Genomic DNA, 25,059 nt, shown 5'->3' on the forward strand with positions numbered 1-25,059 from the left:
CTCTGAATTACCCTTAGCAGAAGACGTGACAGTGTCACACATGTCCTCTCTGCTAACATATGTATCTATTTGTAATAAACCTGGAGAAAAATCATCAAGATTTCTCAATTCTAAGAAGAAATAAAAATTATTGGTTTGATTCTCAACCGCTCATAAACAGAGCTCAGATACAGTTCAGTGTGGTCGATGACAGGGACACTGTATCGGGGTGGTTACCCGTGCCTGCTCTGTGGGGCTTGAGAGCCAGGGCTGAGGGCAAGAAAAGCTAGGCTGATTGGGGAAATGGCCGCAGCTGGGCCATGCCCCAATCAGGCCACAGCTGGACCTATAAAGGGGCTGCTAGGTTGAAGCTCAGCCAGAGTCTCTCTCTGCATTCAGAAGGGGAAGGGCCTGGCTGCAGGGACCTGAAGGAATACCTAGATCGGAGCAGGGCTGAGGGGGACAGGCCAGGGGAACAGGGGAGCTCCGGCCTGGAAACCCCCAGGCTGCGAGGCCTAGATTAGGGCCTATTAGGTACTGGGGTTGCAAGGGGGCAGCCCACGGGTAGACAGAGGTAGCAGGTTCAAACCCCTTCGCCTGTGATGAGTGGCTGATGTACTGCAGTCTGCCCAGGGAGCAGGGCTAAGTGAGGACTGGCAGTAGCCAAGACTGAGGTGAAGTGGGGATAGTGGGTGTGGGGGGTTCCCCTGGGTGGGGAGACCCCGAGACTGAGGGGTTGCTGCAAAAGGGGCAGCACCCCAGACAAAAGGGCACCTGCAGAGATTCCCTCTACATATTTGGAATTCTCCAAAGCAAATCCGTGGCACCTTTAGTTTCACTTTATGCCTTCATAAGTCATGCATTTGGGGGACCAGAGAATCCAACCCTACAGAGTCTTAATTCAGGCACTGATTTTTTTTCCCACTGAGTTTTTCACTGCTTTGGCTATATGTAACACACATGTAAGTAAGCTCTATTGCTCTGACAGAAGATAAAGAGAAGTCATAATATATATTGTATAAGCAGATACAATGGGAAAGACCCCTTGGTGAAGACAACAAAGTTTTTGCACTAAAAAAATAATTTCAACAAGTGGAAATACTGTTCTGTGCTAAGTATTATGAAATCAACCTCTCAAATCCCACTTCAATTATTTACTCCACAGTACTGGAAAGAATTGTTTTAAAACACATGATGGGCCACATGTAAAAGTAAAAACAGAACCACAGTAATGGAGTAAAAATTAAGCACAAAGGGAAAGCACTTAGTGTATAAACGTCTTAGACAGAATCATGTGTGAACAAGGATCCATAAATATAACAGAAAATAAAACAGGTAATTAAATTATTTAAAATGTCAAATGTCCCCACATTCAAAGACCCCAGATGAATATAATTAAAGATTTTAATAACTCCTGTAAAATAACAAGGAAAATTTAATTAAAGTTCTCTGTTCCAGGATAACAACATTATGGGGCCAATCTTATTCTCACTGAGTCAATTGGAGCTTTGCCATTGACTTCACTGGGCAATGGATCAGGTTCCATATACAAAAAGGATAATAAAATCTCTTCAATGGTCACAGAACAAAGAATCTGGATAATTCATCATGCACTGATAAAATACACCCATACTCCAAAGATAGTGGATTGTGCTTTTGACTGAATAACCAGAACCAACATATTAGAACTGATAACTCATTTTCATTGGGTTACATTTACTGGTTGCCTTCAAAGGGGAAACTGGCCATGATGGCCCACCCCTGGTCTCCTCTCTCTCTGCACCAATCACACACACTGGCTGGCACTGCTCCTCTCTGGTTCCCAGGAGGGGAATCTTCAGAGATGGAGGTAGAGATCATATACCTCCCACAGAGCAGATACTGTCTCTCCAGTTGTCCTTATCCTGCCATGGACCCAAGCCAAGGCATCCCACCCCACCCTAGGACAATGGCAGATGGCATTACAATGGCCATTTTGGAACCCCTGGGCCTTTCCAACAATGCAGGGACCGCAATCCAGAACGTCATGTTCTGTGGCATCTGAGTCCACAGCACTTCCATAGCTCAGCTCAGAGCAGGCTCTGGTACAGAGGCCGGTGCCGAACACCAAGAGCCTTCACCTTGAGACCCATCCAGTGCTGAGGGAGAAGAACAGTGCCCCCTACCAATACAGGCTTCCTCCTCTTCTCCTATTGAGGCTATCCCGGGAACAGAGAGATCACCCTCTCAGGATAAAATGAATCAGGAGCTCCTCAAGTTAGTAGTTCAAAACCTAAGGATCCAGGTGGAGGAAACCAGGGAGTCCTATCATGCCTTAATAGACATTCTAATGGCAACAGACTCTTCAAGAGTGGCATGGCCCCTGAATGAGGCCATTATGGATCCCACCAATGAATTATGGCAAACCCCAGCATCCCTTCAGCCGCTGACAAAGAAAATTGAGAAGAAGTACTTTGTCCCGGCTAAGGGTTATGAATTGCTTTATACACATCCACCACCAGGATCTCTGATTGTGTCAGCAGTCAATGAGCAAAAATGACAGAGGTTACGAAGGCCAAAAGGCCAAGGATTCCAAAAAGTTAGACCTTTTTGGTAGAAAGGTCTACTCAATTGGTGGCCTCTAACTCAGGATTGTGAACCAGCAGGTGCTCCGGAGCAGGTACGATTTTAATTCTGGGGACTCCGTGCTGAAATTTAAGGAATTGTTACCCCAAGAATCCAGAAGAGAATTTGCAGCTCTCATGGAGGAAGGCAAATCAGTGGCGAAGGTGTGGAGGACTCTGCAGCTTGATCTATGGCCTCAACGGTGGCAAAGTATAGAAGTTCATGGCTTCAATCCTCAGGCCTGCTGCATGAGGTCCAACAAACCTTGCAAGACCTTCTTTTCGAGGGTACCCTGTTTTTTTCTGAGCAGACAGACTCCAAACTACACAGCCTGAAGGATTCAAGAGCCAACTGGGAGTCCCTAGGACTTTTTACATCGACACCCATGAGGACACATTATAAGCCTCAGCCGGCTACTCAATTCTTCATGCTTCCTGCCCGGCAGAACTACCACAGGAAAAGAAGCATGGGCTTTAGGAGAAGACCTCTGCCCTGATCCTCATCTGCGTCCATGCCTGCCCCCCCCAGACACACTGGTGGATCCAAGCAGACCTTTTGATAGGATGCTTGGAGACAATGTACCAGAACAGATTTTGGATCCAACCTCTCCAGTTTCTGTAGACCGTTTATCTCATTTCTATCAGGCGTGGTCCCATATTACAACAGACCATTGGGTGCGAAGCACAATAGCAGTGGGCAACACCCTTCAGCTCAGTTTTTCCCCTTCCTCCCACCCTCTCCCCATCCCTCTTCAGGGACTCTTCTCATGAGCAATTTCTAGCCCAAGAGGTGCAGTGGTTCCTAAGAGTGGGAGCTCTGGAAGAGGTTCCACTGGAGTTAAGGGGACAAAGGTTCTACTCCCAATATTTCCTAATCCCGAAAGCCAACGGTGGTCTAAGACTGATTCTGGACTTGTGAAAGCACAACAGATACATGAAGAAGCAAGTTCCCCATGGTGTCCGTGGCTTTATTCATCCCCTCCCTGGATCCAGGGAACTGGTATACTGCCCTCAATTTGAAGTATGCTTTCTTTCATATCTCGATCTTTCAGGGACACAGAAGGTTGGGTTCATCGTGAACCATGTACACTATCAATTTGTGGTTCTCCTGTTCAGCCTGTCAGCAGCCCTTTGGGTGTTCACAAAGTGCATGGCAGTCATTACAGCCTGGTTGAGAAAGCAAGGGATTCAGATCTACCCTTACCTTGACGACTGGGTGGTCACAAGTAAGACAAGGTCCAGGTAGAGTTCACTCTAAAGCTAATCGAGTCAACATTCCAGGACTTGGGTTTGCTGATAAACTTGCAGAACTCTTCCCTCTCCCCATTTCAAAGGACAGAGTTTATCAGGACGATCCTCAACTGCATCCAAGCCAGAGCCTTCCTCCAGAAGCACAATTCCAAGCAATAGTGATGCTTATAGAGAACATTAGGGATCACCCCATCACGACAGTAAGGAACTGCTTGAAGCTCCTGCACTATGTGTCCTCATCCACCTATGTGGTTCATCATGCGAGACTTTGACTCAGACCTCTCCATGCGCAGCTGCTATCTGTATTCTCATGAAACTGACACCATTTGGACACAGTTATCACAGTTCCCCTGTCAGTGATTGCCTTCCTCAATTGGTGGCGAGACCATTGAGGGTGTGCGAGGGAGTCTCATTCTCAAGACTCCAACCATCAGTGTCTCTTGTTACAGACACTTCAACAATGGTCTAGAGCCCCTGGAGCTGTCTTTTCCCCTCTGCCTGAGAAAGTGGGAGAGGAGATCCTAAGTCGGGGGAGGCGGGGGTGGGTAGGGGGCTGGGGGGGTCAAGAACCCTAGGAGGAGCAGAGGTGAGGCAGGGGGCTGAACTGATGATGGGATTTAGGGGGCGGCCAGATTTAGGGATGGGGAGAAGGGAGCCTACAAGAGGGCAGAATAAAACAAAAATGAATTATTTTAGCTATTTGGACCCACACCTGTGTCTCACAGGTAAAAAAGAACATCTATATGCTTGCTGTACCGAAGAGTTCTCCTTTACTACTAAATTTTAGGATTGCTTTTATTGTGTATTATTTGTTTATTGTTCTCTTGTTATACTGACATGTGATTAGTGCTATATGAATTATTAATAAAATATTACCAGGCTAATCTACTTTTTAAAGGAATGGGCCCATTCATGATCAGGATATTCTAACTTAGAGCCATCAAATAAGAAATTTTTAAAAATTGTAATTATTGTTTAAATTTAAGTCACTACTTAGATTAAAATTATAATTTATAATTCAGCCACAAAAAAGGAGGTCTTCTGTAGCAAGTGGCTTCCTTTTGTAACTTTGATTCTTTCTATGGGTATGTCTACACTACGAAATTAGGTCGAATTTATAGAAGTCGGTTTTTTAGAAATTGGTTTTATATATTCGAGTATGTGTGTCCCCACAGAAAATGCTCTAAGTGCATTAAGTGCATTAACTCGGCGGAGCGCTTCCACAGTACCAAGGCAAGCGTCGACTTCCGGAGTGTTGCACTGTGGGTAGCTATCCCACAGTTCCCGCAGTCTCCGCTGCCCATTGGAATTCTGGGTTGAGATCCCAATGCCTGATGGGGCTAAAACATTGTCGCGGGTGGTTCTGGGTACATATCGTCAGGCCCCCGTTCCCTCCCTCCCTCCGTGAAAGCAAGGGCAGACAATCATTTCGCGCCTTTTTTCCTGAGTTACCTGTGCAGACGCCATACCACGGCAAGCATGGAGCCCGCTCAGGTAACCGTCACCCTATGTCTCCTGGGTGCTGGCAGACGCGGTACGGCATTGCTACACAGTAGCAGCAACCCCTTGCCTTGTGGCAGCAGATGGTACAGTACGACTGGTAGCCGTCATCGTCATGTCTGAGGTGCTCCTGGTCGCCTCTGTGAGGTCGATCAGGAGCGCCTGGGCAGACATGGGCGCAGGGACTAAATTTGGAGTGACTTGAGCAGGTCATTCTCTTTAGTCCTGCAGTCAGTCCTATTGAACCGTCTTATGGTGAGCGGGCAGGCGATACGGACTGCTAGCAGTCGTACTGTACCATCTTCTGCCGAGCAGCCATGAGATGTGGATGGCATGCAGTCCTTCTGCACCGTCTGCTGCCAGCCAAAGATGTAAAAGATAGATGGAGTGGATCAAAACAAGAAATAGACCAGATTTGTTTTGTACTCATTTGCTTCCCCCCCTCCCCTGTCTAGGGGACTCATTCTTCTAGATCACACTGCAGTCACTTACAGAGAAGGTGCAGCGAGGTAAATCTAGCCATGTATCAATCAGAGGCCAGGCTAACCTTCTTGTTCCAATAACGACAATAACTTAGGTGCACCATTTCTTATTGGAACCCTCCGTGAAGTCCTGCCTGAAATACTCCTTGATGTAAAGCCACCCCCTTTGTTGATTTTAGCTCCCTGAAGCCAACCCTGTAAGCGCCCCTCCCAGCGTCAGAGCAATGGCAAACAATCGGGCATCTGAGAGTGCTGTCCAGGGCACTCACAATGGAGCACTCTGATGGGGCTAAAACATTGTCGCGGGTGGTTCTGGGTACGTGTCGTCAGGCCCCCGTTCCCTCCCTCCCTCCGTGAAACCAAGGGCAGACAATCGTTTCGCGCCTTTTTTCATGAGTTACCTGTGTAGACACCATATCACGGCAAGCATGGAGCCAGCTCAGGTAACCGTCACCCTATGTCTCCTGGGTGCTGGCAGACGCGGTACGGCTTTGCTGCACAATAGCAGCAACCCATTGCCTTCTGGCAGCAGACGGTGCAATACGATTGGTAGTCGTCCTCGTCGTGTCCGAGGTGCTCCTGGCCACGTCGGCTGGGAGCGCCTGGGCAGACATGGGCGCAGGGACTAAATTTGGAGTGACTTGACCAGGTCATTCTCTTTAGTCCTGCAGTCCTATTGAACCGTCTTATGGTGAGCGGGCAGGCGATACGGACTGCTAGCAGTCGTACTGTACCATCTTCTGCCAGGCAGGCAAGAGATGAGGATTGCTAGCAGTCGTATTGTACCATCTTATGCCAGGCAGGCAAGAGATGAAGATGGCTAGCAGTCGTACTGTACCATCTTCTGCCAAGCAGCCATGAGATGTGGATGGCATGCAGTCCTTCTGCACCGTCTGCTGCCAGCCAAAGATGTAAAAGATAGATGGAGTGGGTCAGAACAAGAAATAGACCAGATTTGTTTTGTACTCATTTTCCTCCTCCCCTGTCTAGATCACACTGCAGTCACTCACAGAGAAGGTGCAGCGAGGTAAATCTAGCCATGTATCAATCAGAGGCCAGGCTAACCTCCTTGTTCCAATAACAAGGATAACTTAGGTGCACCATTTCTTATTGGAACCCTCCGTGCAGTCCTGCCTGAAATACTCCTTGATGTACAGGCACACCCTTTGTTGATTTTAGCTCCCTGAAGCCAACCCTGTAAGCCGTGTCGTCAGTCGCCCCTCCCTCCGTCAGAGCAACGGCAGACAATCGTTCCGCGCCTTTTTTCTGTGTGGACGCCATACCAAGGCAAGCATGGAGGCCGCTGAGCTCATTTTGGCAATTAGGAGCACATCAACCACCACACGCATTATCCAGCAGTATATGCAGCACCAGAACATGGCAACGCGATACCGGGTGAGGAGGCGACGTCAGCGCGGTCCCGTGAGTGATCAGGACATGGACACAGATTTCTCTGAAAGCATGGGCCCTGACAATGCATGCATCATGGTGCTAATGGGGCAGGTTCATGCTGTGGAACGCCAATTCTGGGCTCGGGAAACAAGCACAGACTGGTGGGACCGCATAGTGTTGCAGGTCTGGGACGATTCCCAGTGGCTGCGAAACTTTCGCATGCGTAAGGGCACTTTCATGGAACTTTGTGACTTGCTTTCCCCTGCCCTGAAGCGCATGAATACCAGGATGAGAGCAGCCCTCACAGTTGAGAAGCGAGTGGCGATAGCCCTGTGGAAGCTTGCAACGCCAGACAGCTACCGGTCAGTTGGGAATCAATTTGGAGTGGGCAAATCTACTGTGGGGGCTGCTGTTATGCAAGTAGCTCACGCAATCAAAGATCTGCTGATATCAAGGGTAGTGACCCTGGGAAATGTGCAGGTCATAGTGGATGGCTTTGCTGCAATGGGATTCCCTAACTGTGGTGGGGCTATAGACGGAACCCATATCCCTATCTTGGCACCGGAGCAGCAAGCCGCCGAGTACATAAACCGCAAGGGGTACTTTTCGATAGTGCTGCAAGCTCTGGTGGATCACAAGGGACGTTTCACCAACATCAACGTGGGATGGCCGGGAAAGGTGCATGATGCTCGCATCTTCAGGAACTCTGGTCTGTTTCAAAAGCTGCAGGAAGGGACTTTATTCCCAGACCAGAAAATAACTGTTGGGGATGTTGAAATGCCTATATGTATCCTTGGGGACCCAGCCTACCCCTTAATGCCATGGCTCATGAAGCCGTACACAGGCAGCCTGGACAGTAGTCAGGAGCTGTTCAACTACAGGCTGAGCAAGTGCAGAATGGTGGTAGAATGTGCATTTGGACGTTTAAAGGCGCGCTGGCGCAGTTTACTGACTCGCTTAGACCTCAGCGAAACCAATATTCCCACTGTTATTACTGCTTGCTGTGTGCTCCACAATATCTGTGAGAGTAAGGGGGAGACGTTTATGGCGGGGTGGGAGGCTGAGGCAAATCGCCTAGCTGCTGGTTACGCGCAGCCAGACACCAGGGCAGTTAGAAGAGCACAGGAGGGCGCGGTACGCATCAGAGAAGCTTTGAAAACCAGTTTCATGACTGGCCAGGCTACGGTGTGAAAGTTCTGTTTGTTTCTCCTTGATGAAACCCCCCGCCCCTTGGTTCACTCTACTTCCCTGTAAGCTAACCACCCTCTCCTCCTCCCTTTAATCACCGCTTGCAGAGGCAATAAAGTCATTGCTGCTTCACAGTCATGCATTCGTTATTCATTCATCACACAAATAGGGAGATGACTACCAAGGTATCCCAGGAGGGGTGGTGGAGGAGGGAAGGAAAATGCCACACAGCACTTTAAGCACAGCACTTTAAAAGTTTACAACTTTAAAATTTATTGAATGACAGCCTTCTTTTTTTGGGGCAATCCTCTGTGGCGGAGTGGCTGGTTGGCCGGAGGCCCCCCCACCGCGTTCTTGGGCGTCTGGGTGTGGAGGCTATGGAACTTGGGGAGGAGGGCGGTTGGTTACAGAGGGGCAGCAGTGGCAGTCTGTGCTCCAGCTGCCTTTGCTGCAGCTCAATCATACACTGGAGCATTCTGGTTTGGTCCTGCAGGAGCCTCAGCATTGAATCCTGCCTCCTCTCATCACGCTGCTGCCACATTTGAGCTTCAGCCCTGTCTTCAGCCCGCCACTTACTCTCTTCAGCCCGCCACCTCTCCTCCCGGTCATTTTGTGCTTTCCTGCACTCTGACATTATTTGCCTCCACGCATTCGTCTGTGCTCTGTCAGTGTGGGAGGACAGCATGAGCTCGGAGAACATTTCATCGCGAGTGCGTTTTTTTTTCTTTCTAAGCTTCACTAGCCTCTGGGAAGGAGAAGATCCTGTGATCATTGAAACACATGCAGCTGGTGGAGAAAAAAAAAGGGACAGCGGTATTTAAAAAGACACATTTTATAAAACAGTCGCTACACTCTTTCAGGGTAAACCTTGCTGTTAACATTACATACATAGCACATGTGCTTTCGTTACAAGGTCGCATTTTGCCTCCTCCCACCGCGTGACTACCCCCTCAACCTTCCCCCCTCCCTGTGGCTAACAGCGGGGAACATTTCTGTTCAGCCACAGGCAAACAGCCCAGCAGGAACGGGCACCTCTGAGTGTCCCTGAAGAAAAGCACTCTATTTCAACCAGGTGACCATGAATTATATCTCACTCTCCTGAGGATAACACAGAGAGATAAAGAACGGATTTTGGTTGAATGCCAGCAAACATACACTGCAATGCTTTGTTCTACAGTGATTCCCGAGTACGTGTTACTGGCCTGGAGTGGTAAAGTGTCCTACCATGAAGGACGAAATAAGGCTGCCCTCCCCAGAAACCTTTTGCAAAGGCTTTAGGACTACATCTAGGAGAACCGCAAATGCCAGGGCAAAGTAATCCTTTCACATGCTTGCTTTTAAACCATGTATAGCATTTTAAAAGGTACACTCACCAGAGGTCCCTTCTCCGCCTGCTGGGTCCAGGAGGCAGCCTTGGGTGGGTTCGGGGGGTACTGGCTCCAGGTCTAGGGTGAGAAACAGTTCCTGGCTGTCGGGAAAACCGGTTTCTCCGCTTGCTTGCTGTGAGCTATCTACAACCTCCTCCTCCTCCTCATCTTCTTCGTCCCCAAAGCCTGCTTCCGTATTGCCTCCATCTCCATTGAAGGAGTCAAACAACACGGCTGGGGTAGTGGTGGCTGAACCCCCTAAAATGGCATGCAGCTCATCATAGAAGCGGCATGTTTGGGGCTCTGACCCAGAGCGGCTGTTCGCCTCTCTGGTTTTCTGGTAGGCTTGCCTCAGCTCCTTCAGTTTCACGCGGCACTGCTTCGGGTCCCTGTTATGGCCTCTGTCCTTCATGCCCTGGGAGATTTTCACAAAGGTTTTGGCATTTCGAAAACTGGAACGGAGTTCTGATAGCACGGATTCCTCTCCCCAAACAGCGATCAGATCCCGTACCTCCCGTTCGGTCCATGCTGGAGCTCTTTTGCGATTCTGGGACTCCATCATGGTCACCTGTGCTGATGAGCTCTGCATGGTCACCTGCAGCTTGCCACGCTGGCCAAACAGGAAATGAGATTCAAAAGTTTGCGGTTCTTTTCCTGTCTACCTGGCCAGTGCATCTGAGTTGAGAGTGCTGTCCAGAGCGGTGAGAATGGAGCACTCTGGGATAGCTCCCGGAGGCCAATACCATCGAATTGTGTCCACAGTACCCCAAATTCGAGCCGGGAACGTCGATTTAAGCGCTAATCCACTTGTCAGGGGTGGAGTAAGGAAATCGATTTTAAGAGCCCTTTAAGTCGAAATAAAGGGCTTCACTGTGTGGACGGGGGCAGGTTTAAATCGATTTAACGTTGCTAAATTCGACCTAAAGTCCTAGTGTAGACCAGGGCTAAAAAACTTAACTTTGAAGACAACTTTCCAGCACACTAACCCATTACATTTTAATGTACAAAAGTTAGGGTTTTTTAGAATCTGGGTCCCAATGCAGATTAATTCTTGAGATTTAAGAAAAAAAAAAAAACTTATTACACTTGGTTTTAGAAATAATTCCTTGGATGTGAGCATTTGTTGCTTCTTGGATACTTCCTTCCTTCTTCATAGCCTGCTCATGTGTAATGGTCTCATTTGCGGGATGGGTTGGAACACTTTATTCTAATCCAAGGCCATAGGTCTTTATAAACCAAAAACTCTTCCTCCCTCAGGGATATGTCAGGGGATGTGGTCTTTCCTGTCTCCTCTTTCTGAAAGCCTCAAAGCTTGTGGTATCTTATTAATTTCAGCATGTTATATGTGATATTACACTGGCTACACATATGAAAAGGAAGTTATTTTCAGGATTTTATTTTTTCATTTTTAAAGCAGTTAAAACTTGGTGTCTTATAGGCACTTGGAAAGATTCTAGCTGATACAATTTTAAAAAAGAGAAAGGTCTCTTTTTAAAAATGGTGATCATATAGAGTAAGCTGAAAGTGAGTGAGGACAGTTGTAACAGTTCCTAATATTGTATATTACTATACAAATTTAACATATAAAGGATTCTTCTTCTTATTCTAAATTAGAACCAGATTTATGACTTTTAATAAGTTGTAACATTTTGAAAATCATAACAAAAGACTACTTTTCTTTCAGTTTTTTCTGTCATACCTACTCTCTTTTCCTTTTTTGGGTAATGAATATTATATTGGGATTTTCAAGATCTCTAGACAAGTTCTTGCTGAGAATTAAGTGCAAAGTAAATTAAGCCTTCCTCAGTTTTACTTACTAGCAAAAATTATTTTGGGACATTAAAACTTCAAGTTGACACACAATTCTGGGCTGTTATTACTACCACTTTTTGAACAGACAAACTTTTTCAAGAACGAGGATATCTGTAAAAGTTATATTTTTTAGCTGCTTATCACAAACTACACAAGTTGATAAAATAGATATTAGATTGAAACAAAAATTTAAAAAAATCATTTAATTAGTACGTCCAGCCGTGAGTTAGAAATTACTTTGAACATTGGTTGTACAGAACGTTTATTGTAAGGAAAGAAATGTATTTTGTACAATTTCAAAATAAACTGACGCTTCTGAACAAGATTCTGTTTATGGATCTTTTCCTAAAGCACTTAATCATTGCTAACCAAGTGGAAATACTGCTCTGCCCACGTCCCCTGCTTTGAAGGACTTTAAACATTTTTTTAAATAGAAAGGAAGTGTACTCTTACACAGTGTATGCTACCCATTAGTGGGTGGAACCGGATCTTCCTCTGATATTCAAAGAAAAATGGGAATATGATCTCTCTGAACTTCAGCCAGTAAATGTAAGTAAAACCTGTGCTTTCTCTGAGGGTCCTTCTTGGAATCCCTCCCAAAGTTATTGCCATTAAGTATAGTTCATAAAGTATATTTTTCATTCTGACAGGTGCTCCAGCTTTGACCAGAGATCCATTCACACTGGCTCTGATGTAGCCATCTCAAAAGCTACTTTTGCCAAATGATTTGGGGTTACACACATTTTCCAATTTGAATGGCAATGCAGACAGACTTCATAAATCTTGTACCAGGAATAGCTAGCTCTCCTTAACTGTATCCTTTCTGTACAGGCATGTGAGGCAACTGATCAATAAGTAAAACAAAAAACCCACTTATATTCAGCATTTTAACATTCAAGACTGGAATTCATTATGGAATGAATGGAAACTCCTCTTACAAGATAAATTGAAGGAAAGACTGATTCTGTCAAGGATATAATTTTCACTGTCTCCTTGATAAATATTTCAAGGATTAGATGCATTTGAATTTTCTTGTCTTATACTTAAAACTCTGCTTTGATTCAGACACACTATTGTCCAGCTACTTTTAGTTTATATAATAAACGGCATCTCTCATGATTTCTTCTTTTTTCATCTAAATGTAATATGATGTGAAATTATATACAAAATGTGCATTACCATCTATAAACTGTATGTGTATATCTTTTATGCACTTAAAATGACTGCATTCTAGATGGTACATTATATTATACATGGTAACAATTAATAATGCATCATCTTTCAAAACTGATAGGCATTATCAGCTATAGTTGCGTCACAACTAATGTAAACTGACAATATATTAGGCTGACTAATTCCTAAAATGCACGAGAGAACCCGTTCTTCATAACTGTGTTCAGAGTACATCTAATTAAATATCAGTGAAAACCTAAAGTCAAAAACATGTTTCAACAAAATGATTTTCGATTTTTTGTAATAATTGGATGAATTAACTTTTTGTTTCTGTTTTACAATAGACTACTTTCTCAAGCATTGAAAAATACAAGAAAGAACAAGCATGTTTTTTGATAGAAGGAAGGAGTACACTGACAAAGGGAAGATAAGAGACTCTCCATTTATCTCAATCACCTGGAATCCTAGGAAGATCTAGCAAGCAAAGAAACTGAAAATAAGTAGCAGAAAAGATAGCAAAAAGGACAAGAAAAGACAGAAATCAATTATGCCCTAATTCACAGCCTTTGCAATCTCATTGTCTTAGATGGGGATGAACAATGTATACATAAGGGAGAATTTGGGCCAAGATTTTAATATGAATTTTATACTGTAAGTTTCACAAGAGGTGAGATAGCTGTATAGTAGTAAGACAATAAAACAATGGGAAGAGGTCTCCATGAAGCAACCATGTCTATAAATTATTTTTTGGGGGAAAAAATCCATTCTTTCTGATGCAAATGGAAATCCATCTACCAAGGGATGAAATGGAGATGAGCTGCTCTAGATTTGCCAGATAAAAGCATTCAAGGGATGTGTTAGTTTACCAAAACCTTCTCTTCATTCTAAATATCTTTTTATGATGTCCATTTTGTAGTGACTAGCTTCCAAATAAAAATGTAATAATACTTTTCACATTAAACTTTTAAATGACTTATGGAAAATAAAGTTCAGAAGACAGTTTAGATCTTAAAAATGTGAAGAAAGGAAGAGTAATAAATGATGTTTGGAGTACACAGACTTTTGTAAATGTTATGGCAAACAGGCTGTTTTCTCAGGGTAGGTTTTTAAGTTTGATGTCTTCACTGATCATAGTGAGTGCACAGTAAATGTTAACACAAGCAATAAATACTAAACTGACAATGGTTTACTATTGGGTCAACATCTTTTGAGCCTTTTGTAAAGGATGTAGTTAGTTGATTAATATTCTGTTTTTTGTGAAGTGGGAAAATTGCTGATACTATATGGATTCTTACACTATTTACTTGTAAACCTCAGTGTAAAAAAAGATTTTAGTTCTGAATGAGCACAACACTATGATGGCTGATGAGAATTACATAGTGTTTACTTCTTGCAGAAGTACTGTAGCAAATCTTTTGCACAGATGTAGTAAACAGAATTTTTGGAATCCATTCTGGTAGCTGAGATGGTGCTTATGACTACGGGGGAAAGTTATTATTTTAAATATCTTCTTCTAAGCAGCCAAGTCATCATCTTGAAGGTTTGACTGGATGGAGGAACCGTCTGATTTTTTTTTTTATTGCTTTTTGTATTTTCCAGATGGAAATGAAGATCTGTGGATGAACAATGAAAGCCATAGTATTCTTGGTGCCTAGGCAACGATTAAGATTAGTTTGCTAGCCAAATACTTCTTTCAATACTTTTAAAATAAACTAATGTACCTGTGATAAAATAACTGTTTTTGAAAGAGATGGGGGAAAATACACCTGCAAATGAGATGGAAATGGAGCCCTTGAGTCTCTTCATGTAGAACAGGGAAATATCATGAGAACTCTATAGAAGATATATGTAAGATCTTTAGTAAACTTTCACTTTTGATCCAGACATTCAACTATTTTATGCAAATTTCTGAATTTTTCTGCTGAATACAGCTTTGACAACATTTGTTTTGGGAAGGCCATATTTTCTAAACTACCAACAACTGTTGCTGACAGTGAGGATTTGTACTAGACAGATTAGTTGGTGGTTCAGGTAGTTTGTTTATCTGAGGTGTGAATTATTTTAACAGAGACTGATATTTTATGTGGTATCTTTTATTCCGTAATTGGCCCTTAGTGATTCATCAACGTAGTCAAGATACAGATGGGCTCACACATGTTCTCCCCGGGCATCAGTCTCACCTTCCCTGTCAACAAACCCAATATTGCTAAAACTAACCTCCAGCCATAAGATAATGACAGAGAACTCATCCAATACTGCTCTTGGACTGATCAGCAAGTAATACTCTTGAAGTTATATGAATCTCTCTGAATTCCCACACTATTCCCAGCCTCTGCTGGCCAGGGAAGTAAGAGACCAAACACATGCTCTCTTTCACAAGACAACATGACTTTGTTACCAGTTATGTTCAAGCACAATGTTATATTTATATTTTCAGAGCTCTAAAATTACAGGGTTTGATTCAGGTGGAGCCTCAGATTATGCTAGGTCCCCAAATGGCTTGCAGATATCAAGCAAAACCCTAAAAGTGGACTGTGCTGCGTGGAAGGAGGTGTGGCCAGAGGACACATTGTCTCTGGACATCCAACAGGTAGCTTCTGCTGGCATGGTTCCTCTGAGCCACCACCACAACTCAAAACTGTCTTTCCTAACTGGTACCCATGGGGGAGAGTGGTAGTGCAAATATTTGCCTCCCGCAGAAGTGAATCGAGTATATACCATTCTAGAATGGACTTCTGTCCAGTTGGGTCCTAATTTTGCTCCTATTGAAATCAATGGCAAACTCCCACTGACTTCAATAGGAGCAGGCCTTTAAATGTTTACAGTCTTGGTACATCAACTTTCTGAACAAGATGAAAATACCTTTTCAGAATGGTGTCTGACAATGTGAACATAATACCTAACATGTATTAGTGTGCACACAAGAGAATAAGTAACTCAACAGTTATGGAGTGTGTTGCATACACAGTCTGCAAAACAATAATTTTATGTATAGAGATAAAATTGAATATGCTACACCTATTGGAAATTTTGCAGATGTGCATAATTGGATACAGTATTATGCCAGACAAATTATCCACAGTAGATGTGCAAAATCAAAGGTATAAAAATTGAACTGAACATTATAATTTAAAACTGATTTTCATGCTTAATAAATTTAATATAGTTCTAGCCACATGAATTTAAACCTTCAGCCACTATTATGCAAGAGTGACACTTACCCTCTTCTGTTCTTTGATATATTCCATCAGTTCCTCTCTTGTTTTTTTCACAGCTTCTTCCACAGCCTTTTCACTTCGTTTTTGTTCTTCCATTATTGCTGCCTTAACAACTTCCTGTAACAGAAAAGTAAATCTGATAACTGTAAATTGTATACATGTACATTTCTATATTTCAAGTATTTTAGGGGCATAGGGAAAAGTCTCTCAGAATTCATCCCATTCTTTCTCCCAAAGAATTTGTTAGCTGACTGCACTCTTCCTACAATCAGAGTTATCTCCAATATAAATATCTATCCATATGTCTACCAATACCTTCAATATTCTAATCCCTACATTATACAAAGGAGAGAGCTAGAACTAATCTAAAGCTGCATTTGTAGAAGTAAGTTTCTCACCTGTCAGCAAAAGGAAAGTATAATGAAACAATTTTCAAGCATTAAATTTCAACAACAGGTAGGAGTACACTGCTTCCTACTGAGGTCAATTAGGGTATGGCTACATTGCAGTTAAACACCTTCAGCTGGCCCATGTCAGCTGACTCAGGCTTGTGGGGCTCAGGCTGCAAGGCTATAAAAATGCAGTGGAGATATCTGGGCTTGGGCTGAAGTCTGGGACCCAGAACTTAGAACTAGGGATGTTCCGACACAATCATGTGTATAAGCCCCAAAATCAGGAACTAGTTTCCAAGACCTGTGGTGTCCTAGAGTATTCCAGGAGATTGCAAAGGAAGAAGAAATAGAACTGAAGTTGGGCTTGGGGGAAAACTCTATGACTCTGGATCAATTCTGATACACCACTGCAAATATACTACTGTGGATAAAGCCATGGACAGGCATTTTCAAACACATCTTTCCTTTCTAATACATCTTCTGTGTACAGGTTACAGACTTAGGCAGCAGTACATTAGCCCAAGTTTTCTCTCTCTCCACTCAAAACACACAGGCTGCATCCCAACCCAATGGAGCCAACCATAAAATTTCTAACAGTGAAACTCAGTCGGACAGGAGTTCTGGAGCACAAGGATGTACTGTACAGTAGCTTGTATATGGAGAAGAAAGAAATGCTAGCAAAAGAGTAATTTTGGATTTGCACTTTTCGACCTAATTACCAAACTATACAATAACGTTCACTAGATGTAATGCTGAACTATGTTTTAGGATTTAGAACAAACTTAATATCTAGTACTGTGCATTTGTTAAGCAACTGGCCAGACAAAGCTACAGATAAACTCACAGTATATTATCCACTGAACACAAGCGTGTTATAAAAAATTATGAACTAGGTTCAGGCAGATTTTAAGCCAGCTTCAAGCAGTGTAAGGCCTGGTATAGGGCCCTTGAAGACAGAAGTCCATCTTGAGGAGTGTGCATTGGTCAGAAGCAGCTTCACATGTCATCACAGCTCAAAAACTGGGTAGTGCACTCTGTGAAAAGGAGGTCTCGGAAGAGAGAGACACAGGACTCTCTACATGAATTAAAGATATCCTCTCCTATGTCCTTCCTGGCAAAAACCCAAAAGCAAAGGGCAACAGAAATACCACCTGTGCTCCTGTGAATTTCTACTTCAGCGCAAGGGAGCTAGTTGGAACAGGAAGGTGCAACTTGATCCCTAAGAACAGTCTTGGTGAATATGACTCTATATTTTGTATTTTATTCTAAAGAGAGCCCAGTAATGTAAGGAGCAAACTACGTCACAAACTTCTTACAGGACATCCCTTAAAAAGAGAATACAAAAATGAGTGTACTAACAAGAGAGCTGGTTGAAAATATTGCTTTTCCTCTGGAAAATTTTGGCTTTTTCGAAAGAAGAAAAAAACCCCAAACTACTCCCCCACTTTCACCCTCCCCAAGTAAAAACAAACAAAAACCCCCCACACCAAAATTTTTGGGTTGAAAACCAAAAATTTTGATTCAGAAATGCCACTGTAGTATCTAATGAGAGCTGTAGTTTGGGTGCCTTATTCCTTCATTCTCTTCTATGGGCTAGCCTTCCCAGCCAGATTACATCTCCCATGAAGCACCTAAATAAAAGTCTGGATTTTCAAATCTGCTAAGCACCCAGAAGCTCCCAAAGAAGACAAAGAGAAATGCAAGTGCCTGCAATTTTGAAAAACAGACCACTTAATTAGGTGCCTAAATATGAATTTAGGAGCCTTTTATGCATCTATTTTTGAAAATCTTGGCTGGTCTCTCTCTCTGCACATGGACACAGACACAACAGAGTGAAAGTCAATGGGAGTTAGGCACCTAACTGCTGCTACTTCCTTTGAAAATTTTCCCCATTATAATCCATGCAGTGCATTTGAAGACAAATGTAAAGGTACAAGTGCGGAAGTTCTAAGTGGAAGCTGAGAAGTCATTTCTGTATCTACCTATTAATGTTATTTTGAGACCTTGAAATTACCTCATTCTGTGAACTCAATTTCATATTAACTGCCATATGGACATTGTCCCTTTAGCTGCTCTGTTGAAATGTATTTGCCTTGAAATTCTGCTAGCAAATAGAACAGTGAATTATTTAAAATAATCTTATGGGAGAAGAAAAAATATGAAAAAAAAATGTATCCTGAGACACAGCTTCATAGTGCCCATTTATTTTCGGTTACTGGATAATGCATAGCAAGGGGCAGTGCTTGATTTTGGTAGAGAATCACAATCACTTAGTGTTGCTGAGAGCATGGATGCAAAAAACGTTAGGATAATATTTAGTTTTGTGGGGACTTCCCAAGGCTGTTGAAGTAGCTACAGTAATGCTTTCTATATAAGCATTTTAAAGTAACTTCTAAAATAATCTGAGAAATTTGTTATTTTAAAATATAAACCTGAGGAGCAAACCAATTAGTTTTTCAGACTAAAAAGTTACGAATTATTTTCTGTTACTTCTCTTGCCATTCCTACTCTGATCATGAATGACAAAGTCAGAGCATTCATGACACCCATTCAACACAGATTCAATATGCATTGTGCAATTTGCTTGCATAAGCAAAAATAATCTAGAAGTAAAGAACACATTTGTCACTTCTATCAGAAAAGAATCACAAATAGGTAACTAATTATTTTTCAGATGAAGTTATCTATGGTTTCTGGATTCATGTCACAATGAATGTATTCACCTGGCTCTCAAATCAATTTAAGATTGCCTTGCAATTAGGCTTCATTTGTAGCTACAGACACATTTCAGCATGCCATCTACTCAGGGAAACTGACTCGGAGGATCCTAAGATCAATGACAGTTTCCCTTTTTGGTTGGCTCTATGTACAAAGAGCTAGATTCAAAGGAAAACTAACTATATTCTGTGTTTATAGTTTCAGCAAGTGCAGAAGCTCTTTACACATAGAGTTGGCTGAAAGGGAAACCGACTAGAATCACACCATTCTAGTTGTTTTCCCTTTGCAGCCGACTCACTGGAGCACTGTTTCAGTTACTGTGGCTGGCAGGACCAAATAAGTGCAATCTTAAATTACTGAGAGGTCTGCATTAATACCTCCAAGCAGCAGAGAAACTGGGAGAGACAAGCAGAGAAAGGCTGAGAGAGAAGGAACATGAGGGCAGAAACAGTGGTGGTCCTAATGGTGATTCACACATTTTCCACTGAGTGATGATAAATGCAACAGTTTAAAGTTACTAACTACAACATAAAATAATTACACAAGGGCTATACTCTACCCTTGAACATGGCTATATTTTACCCTGAACATGGGAGGTCCACAGTAAACAGAGGCCTCTTATTTTGAAGACTAATTAGAAATGTAATTCTGCCTTCATCACAAAATGAGTTGGACACACCTGCAGTAATGAGTAATCTGTAGTAGACTTTTTTATTACCTCATACAAATGTAATGATAGTGAAAGGTGCTAGATTGAGTGTGCTGGAGACAAAAGTTCTCCATTTAGCCACAAAACAGGCACAGTATCACAGTAGTAGTGACAATATCCCCACACTGTCTTGTCAGTGTGTCTGAACCCTGCTCTGGAAGGATCACCTAAAGGGATGACTGGGCAATTCAGATATCTCTGCTTCTCTTCTATTAAGTATTGTAATTGGATTTAAGTATTGGAGAGATGTCTCGTCTGAATCCTCTCTCCACTGTAAAATCTCTGATACCATCCAAGGTAGAAAAATACTCATGGCACTGCCATTCAAATAGGTCCCGATACAGAAAAGTATTTTCAGCTTTTATTTTATGCTTAACTTCATCTCTACTGAGGAAAGCTCTGAGGCACATACTTAAATCCCATCTTGACTTGAATGGGCTTTAAACATGTGTTTAAGTGCTTCTCTGCATCAAGGAGATGGGAACAATGATGGGAAACCACCAATTCTGAAAGTGATACACTAGGACTCTTAAATTGATTTGCTAAACTCACGTTGTATTTTAATCGAAAGACTAGAAAACCACTGAAGAGCCTAAAGTTATTGTTTCACCACTCCTATTTTTTTTATAATATAGCGTAAACGTGCTATTGCAGCTAAACTGTTTATGAGAAACAAAAATCTGAAGCAACCCACCATTTGCCTGTGGGTTATAAGACACATCTTCATTGCATATGAGAAATAAATATAACTTTATTTCTTGTCTTTATCAGATATATGGCCATTATTTCATTACAGACTAAACAATAGATCTTTCCTCCAGAAAAATAAATCTATTTTGAAATGGTATGGGTGATATACTGGAATGTTGCATCTATATCCCAAAAGTTCTGACAATCTAAGTTATTCAAAGTTAAGAAAAACTCCATCCTTCTTCTGGAAATCATTCAAGATGTAAATATTTTTTCCCTTTTCACAAATGTACAGAATTATGTTTCTAAAATTAGAATCAAATAATGCCAAAAGGAACACCACTAAATGGTGTGCCAAATATTGTCAGGCAAAAAAGAAAAAAACCAGAACACTTTATTGTAGTACTTAAAATGTATTCATTTAAAGCATACTGGTCATCCGTATACAAATGAAGACAAAAGAATCAATATAAGGAGAGAGAATCCAATTCTAAAGCTTTTTGTGAGCTCTATTCATGGCCACCTCTAAACATTTGCTTGCTTTGTTTGACTATAAATTTAAGCAAGTGTTTTGTAATGCTATTAACATTTTTCAGCTATACAGTGATCTTTTCTTTAAGAACAGTATCTCGCACTTCTCACTTTCTGACAAAGTCTCAAAGCCCTAAAATTCCAACTGTCCTGCAGGAAATATTTTTTAAGGGAACTCTGTGCTTTTAAATGGAGTTCACCCTGTTGGACAGGTGGAATTTTAAGACTCCAGGAGCACAAGATATTAAACAGAATTAGATCATACCGCATCCTCAAATATAGTGGGACTAGCACGCTTCCATAATGTAAAATATTGATGAAGCAAAAATTTGTGTGTTCTTGGGCCAAATAGTGATTCTATTAAACATCAATGGGAGTTTTCCCATGGATTTGAATAGGATATTCTTTTCCCCTCTCCTTGTAAGCAAATTAGTTACTTCTCATCAAACACCACCAAGTAAGCTTTGCAAAATGATGCCATTTTTATTATCCACATAGCCGAAGTAGCAGAAAAACTTCATAATCACAGAGCCTACCTCCACAATCTTCTCAGTTCTGGAGCCTCGGAAATATGAACATCTTAGTTGTGAAGGCTGATTACTATTTTATTCTATTTTAATTTAGTTTACCAGGGAGCAAACCCTGAGACAAAGGTCTCTTTGACTAGAGAGCCCTGGCAAGGCTAACCACAGATGTAGCAGAAAGTTACACATTATAGAAATATGCTGCTCACATAAGTATATTCACATGCCAATTTAATTTGTGAAAAAGACCAAAATACCATGTTTGGTATTATAATGGAAAGAAAGCTGATCAAACTCCATAATAAATTCCTTAGAACACAGATGTGGCAAGGCAGCATTGTCCTGAAGATGCAAAAAATGTTGCATTGATCAATTGTTTGCAAACACTAAAGGATGTACAGAACACTCCAGTCACGAATGAACTTAAGTATCTTGGTGCCATGTTATTGCAAACTTTGAAAAGCAAGCTAGACAAGTAAAGGATGAAGTCATAGACCAATGAAATTCTACCATGTTTCTATAGAGTTCACACACATTAACACAAGCAACTGAGAACTGTATTTATGAAAAGCTATTTTTGTAAAATTATGATCACAACAGAAGAAAAAGTAGGGTGAGGAACCGTTTTGCATTGTCACTGAAAAAAACATTAAGAACTGTATTAATTTTCTTTACCTTGTATAAGAAAGAAAGAAAGAAAGAAAGAAAGAAAGAAAGAAAGAAAGACAGAAAGAAAGGAATGTTGGCAAAGTTAAGTGGTGTAATATCCCACTTATATGGGGAGGATTTAAGTACATAACTCAATTAATGCCATAGCATAGCCATGCTGGAGTTTTACTCCGCATTGACAAGACTTTGAACACTGCTCAATTCCCCCCCCCCCCCCCAAAGGGCTGCCGGTAAAACAAACAGGGCTTTGGAGCAGAGCCCAGAGCTGGAGCAGAGGAGCTGCAGGTTTTTTCCTGGAGCTGGAGCGGAGCTGGAGCACAGCTCCAAAGCCCTGAAAAGAAACATTATTTCCTAGCTTTGTATATTCATATCTGATTTTCCCCAACAAAACAAAAAATTACAAATTATTTTCCACTGTTCATTTACATGCTTTCAAAGGCTTTAGTTTCCTTATTTTTAATATGAATTTCCCCCCTCTAATTCTCTATGGTACTTACATAGAAGCAAGTTCAAGTTTTTTGTAAATTTCCATCTGTATGTGTCTTTAAATAGGGCCAGCTAGTAGCTCTTCAATTCCAAAGGGTCCTCAGCTGTCCTAGCAACTCCTGAAATGTAAGTCTTAGGAAGTCATTAGTATACCTGGCCCCTCTGTCTCACCTTATAATGTACAGCTTAGGTTTTCTACAGACACCCTGGAGCCCACTGGCTCACAATGTTCTGCAGCACTCAAAGGTGGCTGGTTCCTCCAAGAGACTTCTACCTTGTAAGCTACAGGTCTTTCATTCATTTCCGTTCAGCATAAGTTTATTTTTGCCTCTAAACAGACTTCAAATAATGTGCACAATGGACTACACACACACTAATAAAACACAAAACGCTACGCCAAATGATAATAGAAGCAATTTTTTACATGTGTTTTTTTAGCTTTTTAAAATAGCCTTTGCCATAGATTTTAACATTATGAAAGTTTACAATTTTTTTTTTAAGGTAGAGGACCTGGAGTACAAATTTTAAAAGTTTAATTTGTAAGCATCCACAACTTATACTTGTTTTGTTAACTGCCTCCCAGTTATCCAATGAAAGTACTCGTGTACACTGAAAGTAATAATATAAACATTCTCCTTTACAGAATTATAAAGGGACCTAATATAAGACTCCTCATGGAACTCTAGCTAGAACCTTAACTACGATGGAGTTAATTATATAAGGTAATATTTAATGACATGAAAACAGCATGACCCTTCATGCTCTGCCATGACTCTAATGTCACAGTGTGGTCATCTAGCCATCAAGTGTGATACCTTGGCACACTTATGTGTACCTTGACTTACAGGCAGCACTTTGATTCTTAACTGGGTTTCATTCGGTGAGTCCCATTTACCAGATTTATGGTCCTGTTTTACAGTTTTTCTTTCTTATTAGAAGACCAACTGTATCAGGTACTGTCCAAAGAACTGTCCTTAAAACATGGCCCTAACTTCACAACATTTTGAATTTATAGTTTTCAATTAGACAAAGAATCTCACCTCTAAATTTAGTGTTCTGAGACACTCCAAACGAGGGATACCGGAACACACTCAATTTCCTAACCAGTATTATGCTGCAGAAGACTGTCATTAGCAGTTTGGAGAGAGAGATAACTGATTTCATCTGGGTAGTCCACATGCTCATGATTTGCACTGGAAAAGGTGGGTCTTCTTGTAGCCTAATCTAGGCTGTCAGAAGATAGTTTTGTAGTACTGTCAGAGGTGAGAGATGTAGCCTGTTTCATCTCTCCATTCATTCTTCAGCAAGCTGCAAGGGGTCATCTATGCCAGAGTAATAGGCTTCAATGAGACAGCTTGCACTGCTATGGAAGTCCTGCTTGATGGAAGTGCCATGCTAGGTAACAGGGGCAGGAAAAGAATCAAATAGTGGATAGGCATTGGGAGTTGAGGCCTTTATATCAGAGAATTACAATGCTTCCTGAAAATAAGGTTCACTTTGAGGTGCCAACAGTAAGGAAGTAAACCTACCTCTCTGGATTTTTTACCATTTCAATTGAAAATCCATTACAATCTACATATCACACAGAATATGCTGAGAGATTGTGCCACACACACTCAAAGAAACTGTGAAACCACCTGATCAACATCCTATACAGCAAACAGGGAAAGATTAAGAATGAGCTCTCAAAACTGGATACTCTCATAAAAAAACAACCTTCCACACAAACTTCCTCATGGATAGATTTTACAAAAACTAGACAAGCCATTTACAACACAAAACTTTGCTTCTCTACAAAGGAAAAAGGACACTGAACTATCTTAACTGCTACATGCCACAAGGAACCACAACGGTAGTTCCCTTAACCCACCCAACAATATTGTTAATCTTTGCAGCTATACTCTTAGCCTGGCAGAAGAGTCTGTCCTATCTCGGGGCCTCTCTTTTTGTCCCTCCAGGCCCATGAACATGATACAGTTCTGTGGTGACCTAGAATCCTACTTTCGATGTCTCCGACTCAAAGAATATTTCCAATATGCCTCTGAACAACATACTAACCCACAGAATCCTTCCTACCAACACTACAAAAAGAAGTATTCTGCGTAGACTCCTCCTGAAGGTTGAAACAATAGACTGGACTTTTATATAGATTGCTTCCGTCGACGTGCACGGACTGAAATTGTGGAAAAGCAGCATCACTTGCCCCATAACCTCAGCCGTGCTGAACACACCACCAACAGCCTCAGGAACAACTCTGACATCATAATCAAAAAGGCTGACAAAGGAGGTGCTGTCGTCATCATGAATAAGTTGGAATATGAACAAGAGGCTGCTAGGCAGCTCTCTAACTCCACATTCTACAGGCCATTATCCTC

General features: G+C 42.0%; 1 protein-coding gene across 8 annotated transcripts in view; it reads right to left on the reverse strand.

Moving 5' to 3' along the window:
* CCDC91 (coiled-coil domain containing 91) overlaps nucleotides 1-25,059 on the reverse strand; it is a 330,423-nt gene that overhangs the window by 48,871 nt on the left and 256,493 nt on the right. For 7 of the 8 annotated variants that reach the window (XM_084622318.1, XM_084622313.1, XM_084622311.1 and 4 more), the window contains exon 12: nucleotides 15,969-16,082. In XM_084622318.1, the coding sequence (XP_084478444.1) occupies nucleotides 15,969-16,082 (114 nt within the window). Of the gene's footprint in view, nucleotides 1-14,044; nucleotides 14,361-15,968; nucleotides 16,083-25,059 lie in introns of those variants that run through there. The other variant, XM_084622312.1, reaches the window with a different exon arrangement.

Source organism: Lepidochelys olivacea, assembly GCF_965140295.1.
Source record: "Lepidochelys olivacea isolate rLepOli2 genome assembly, chromosome: 1".
Lineage (NCBI taxonomy): Eukaryota > Metazoa > Chordata > Testudines > Cheloniidae > Lepidochelys > Lepidochelys olivacea.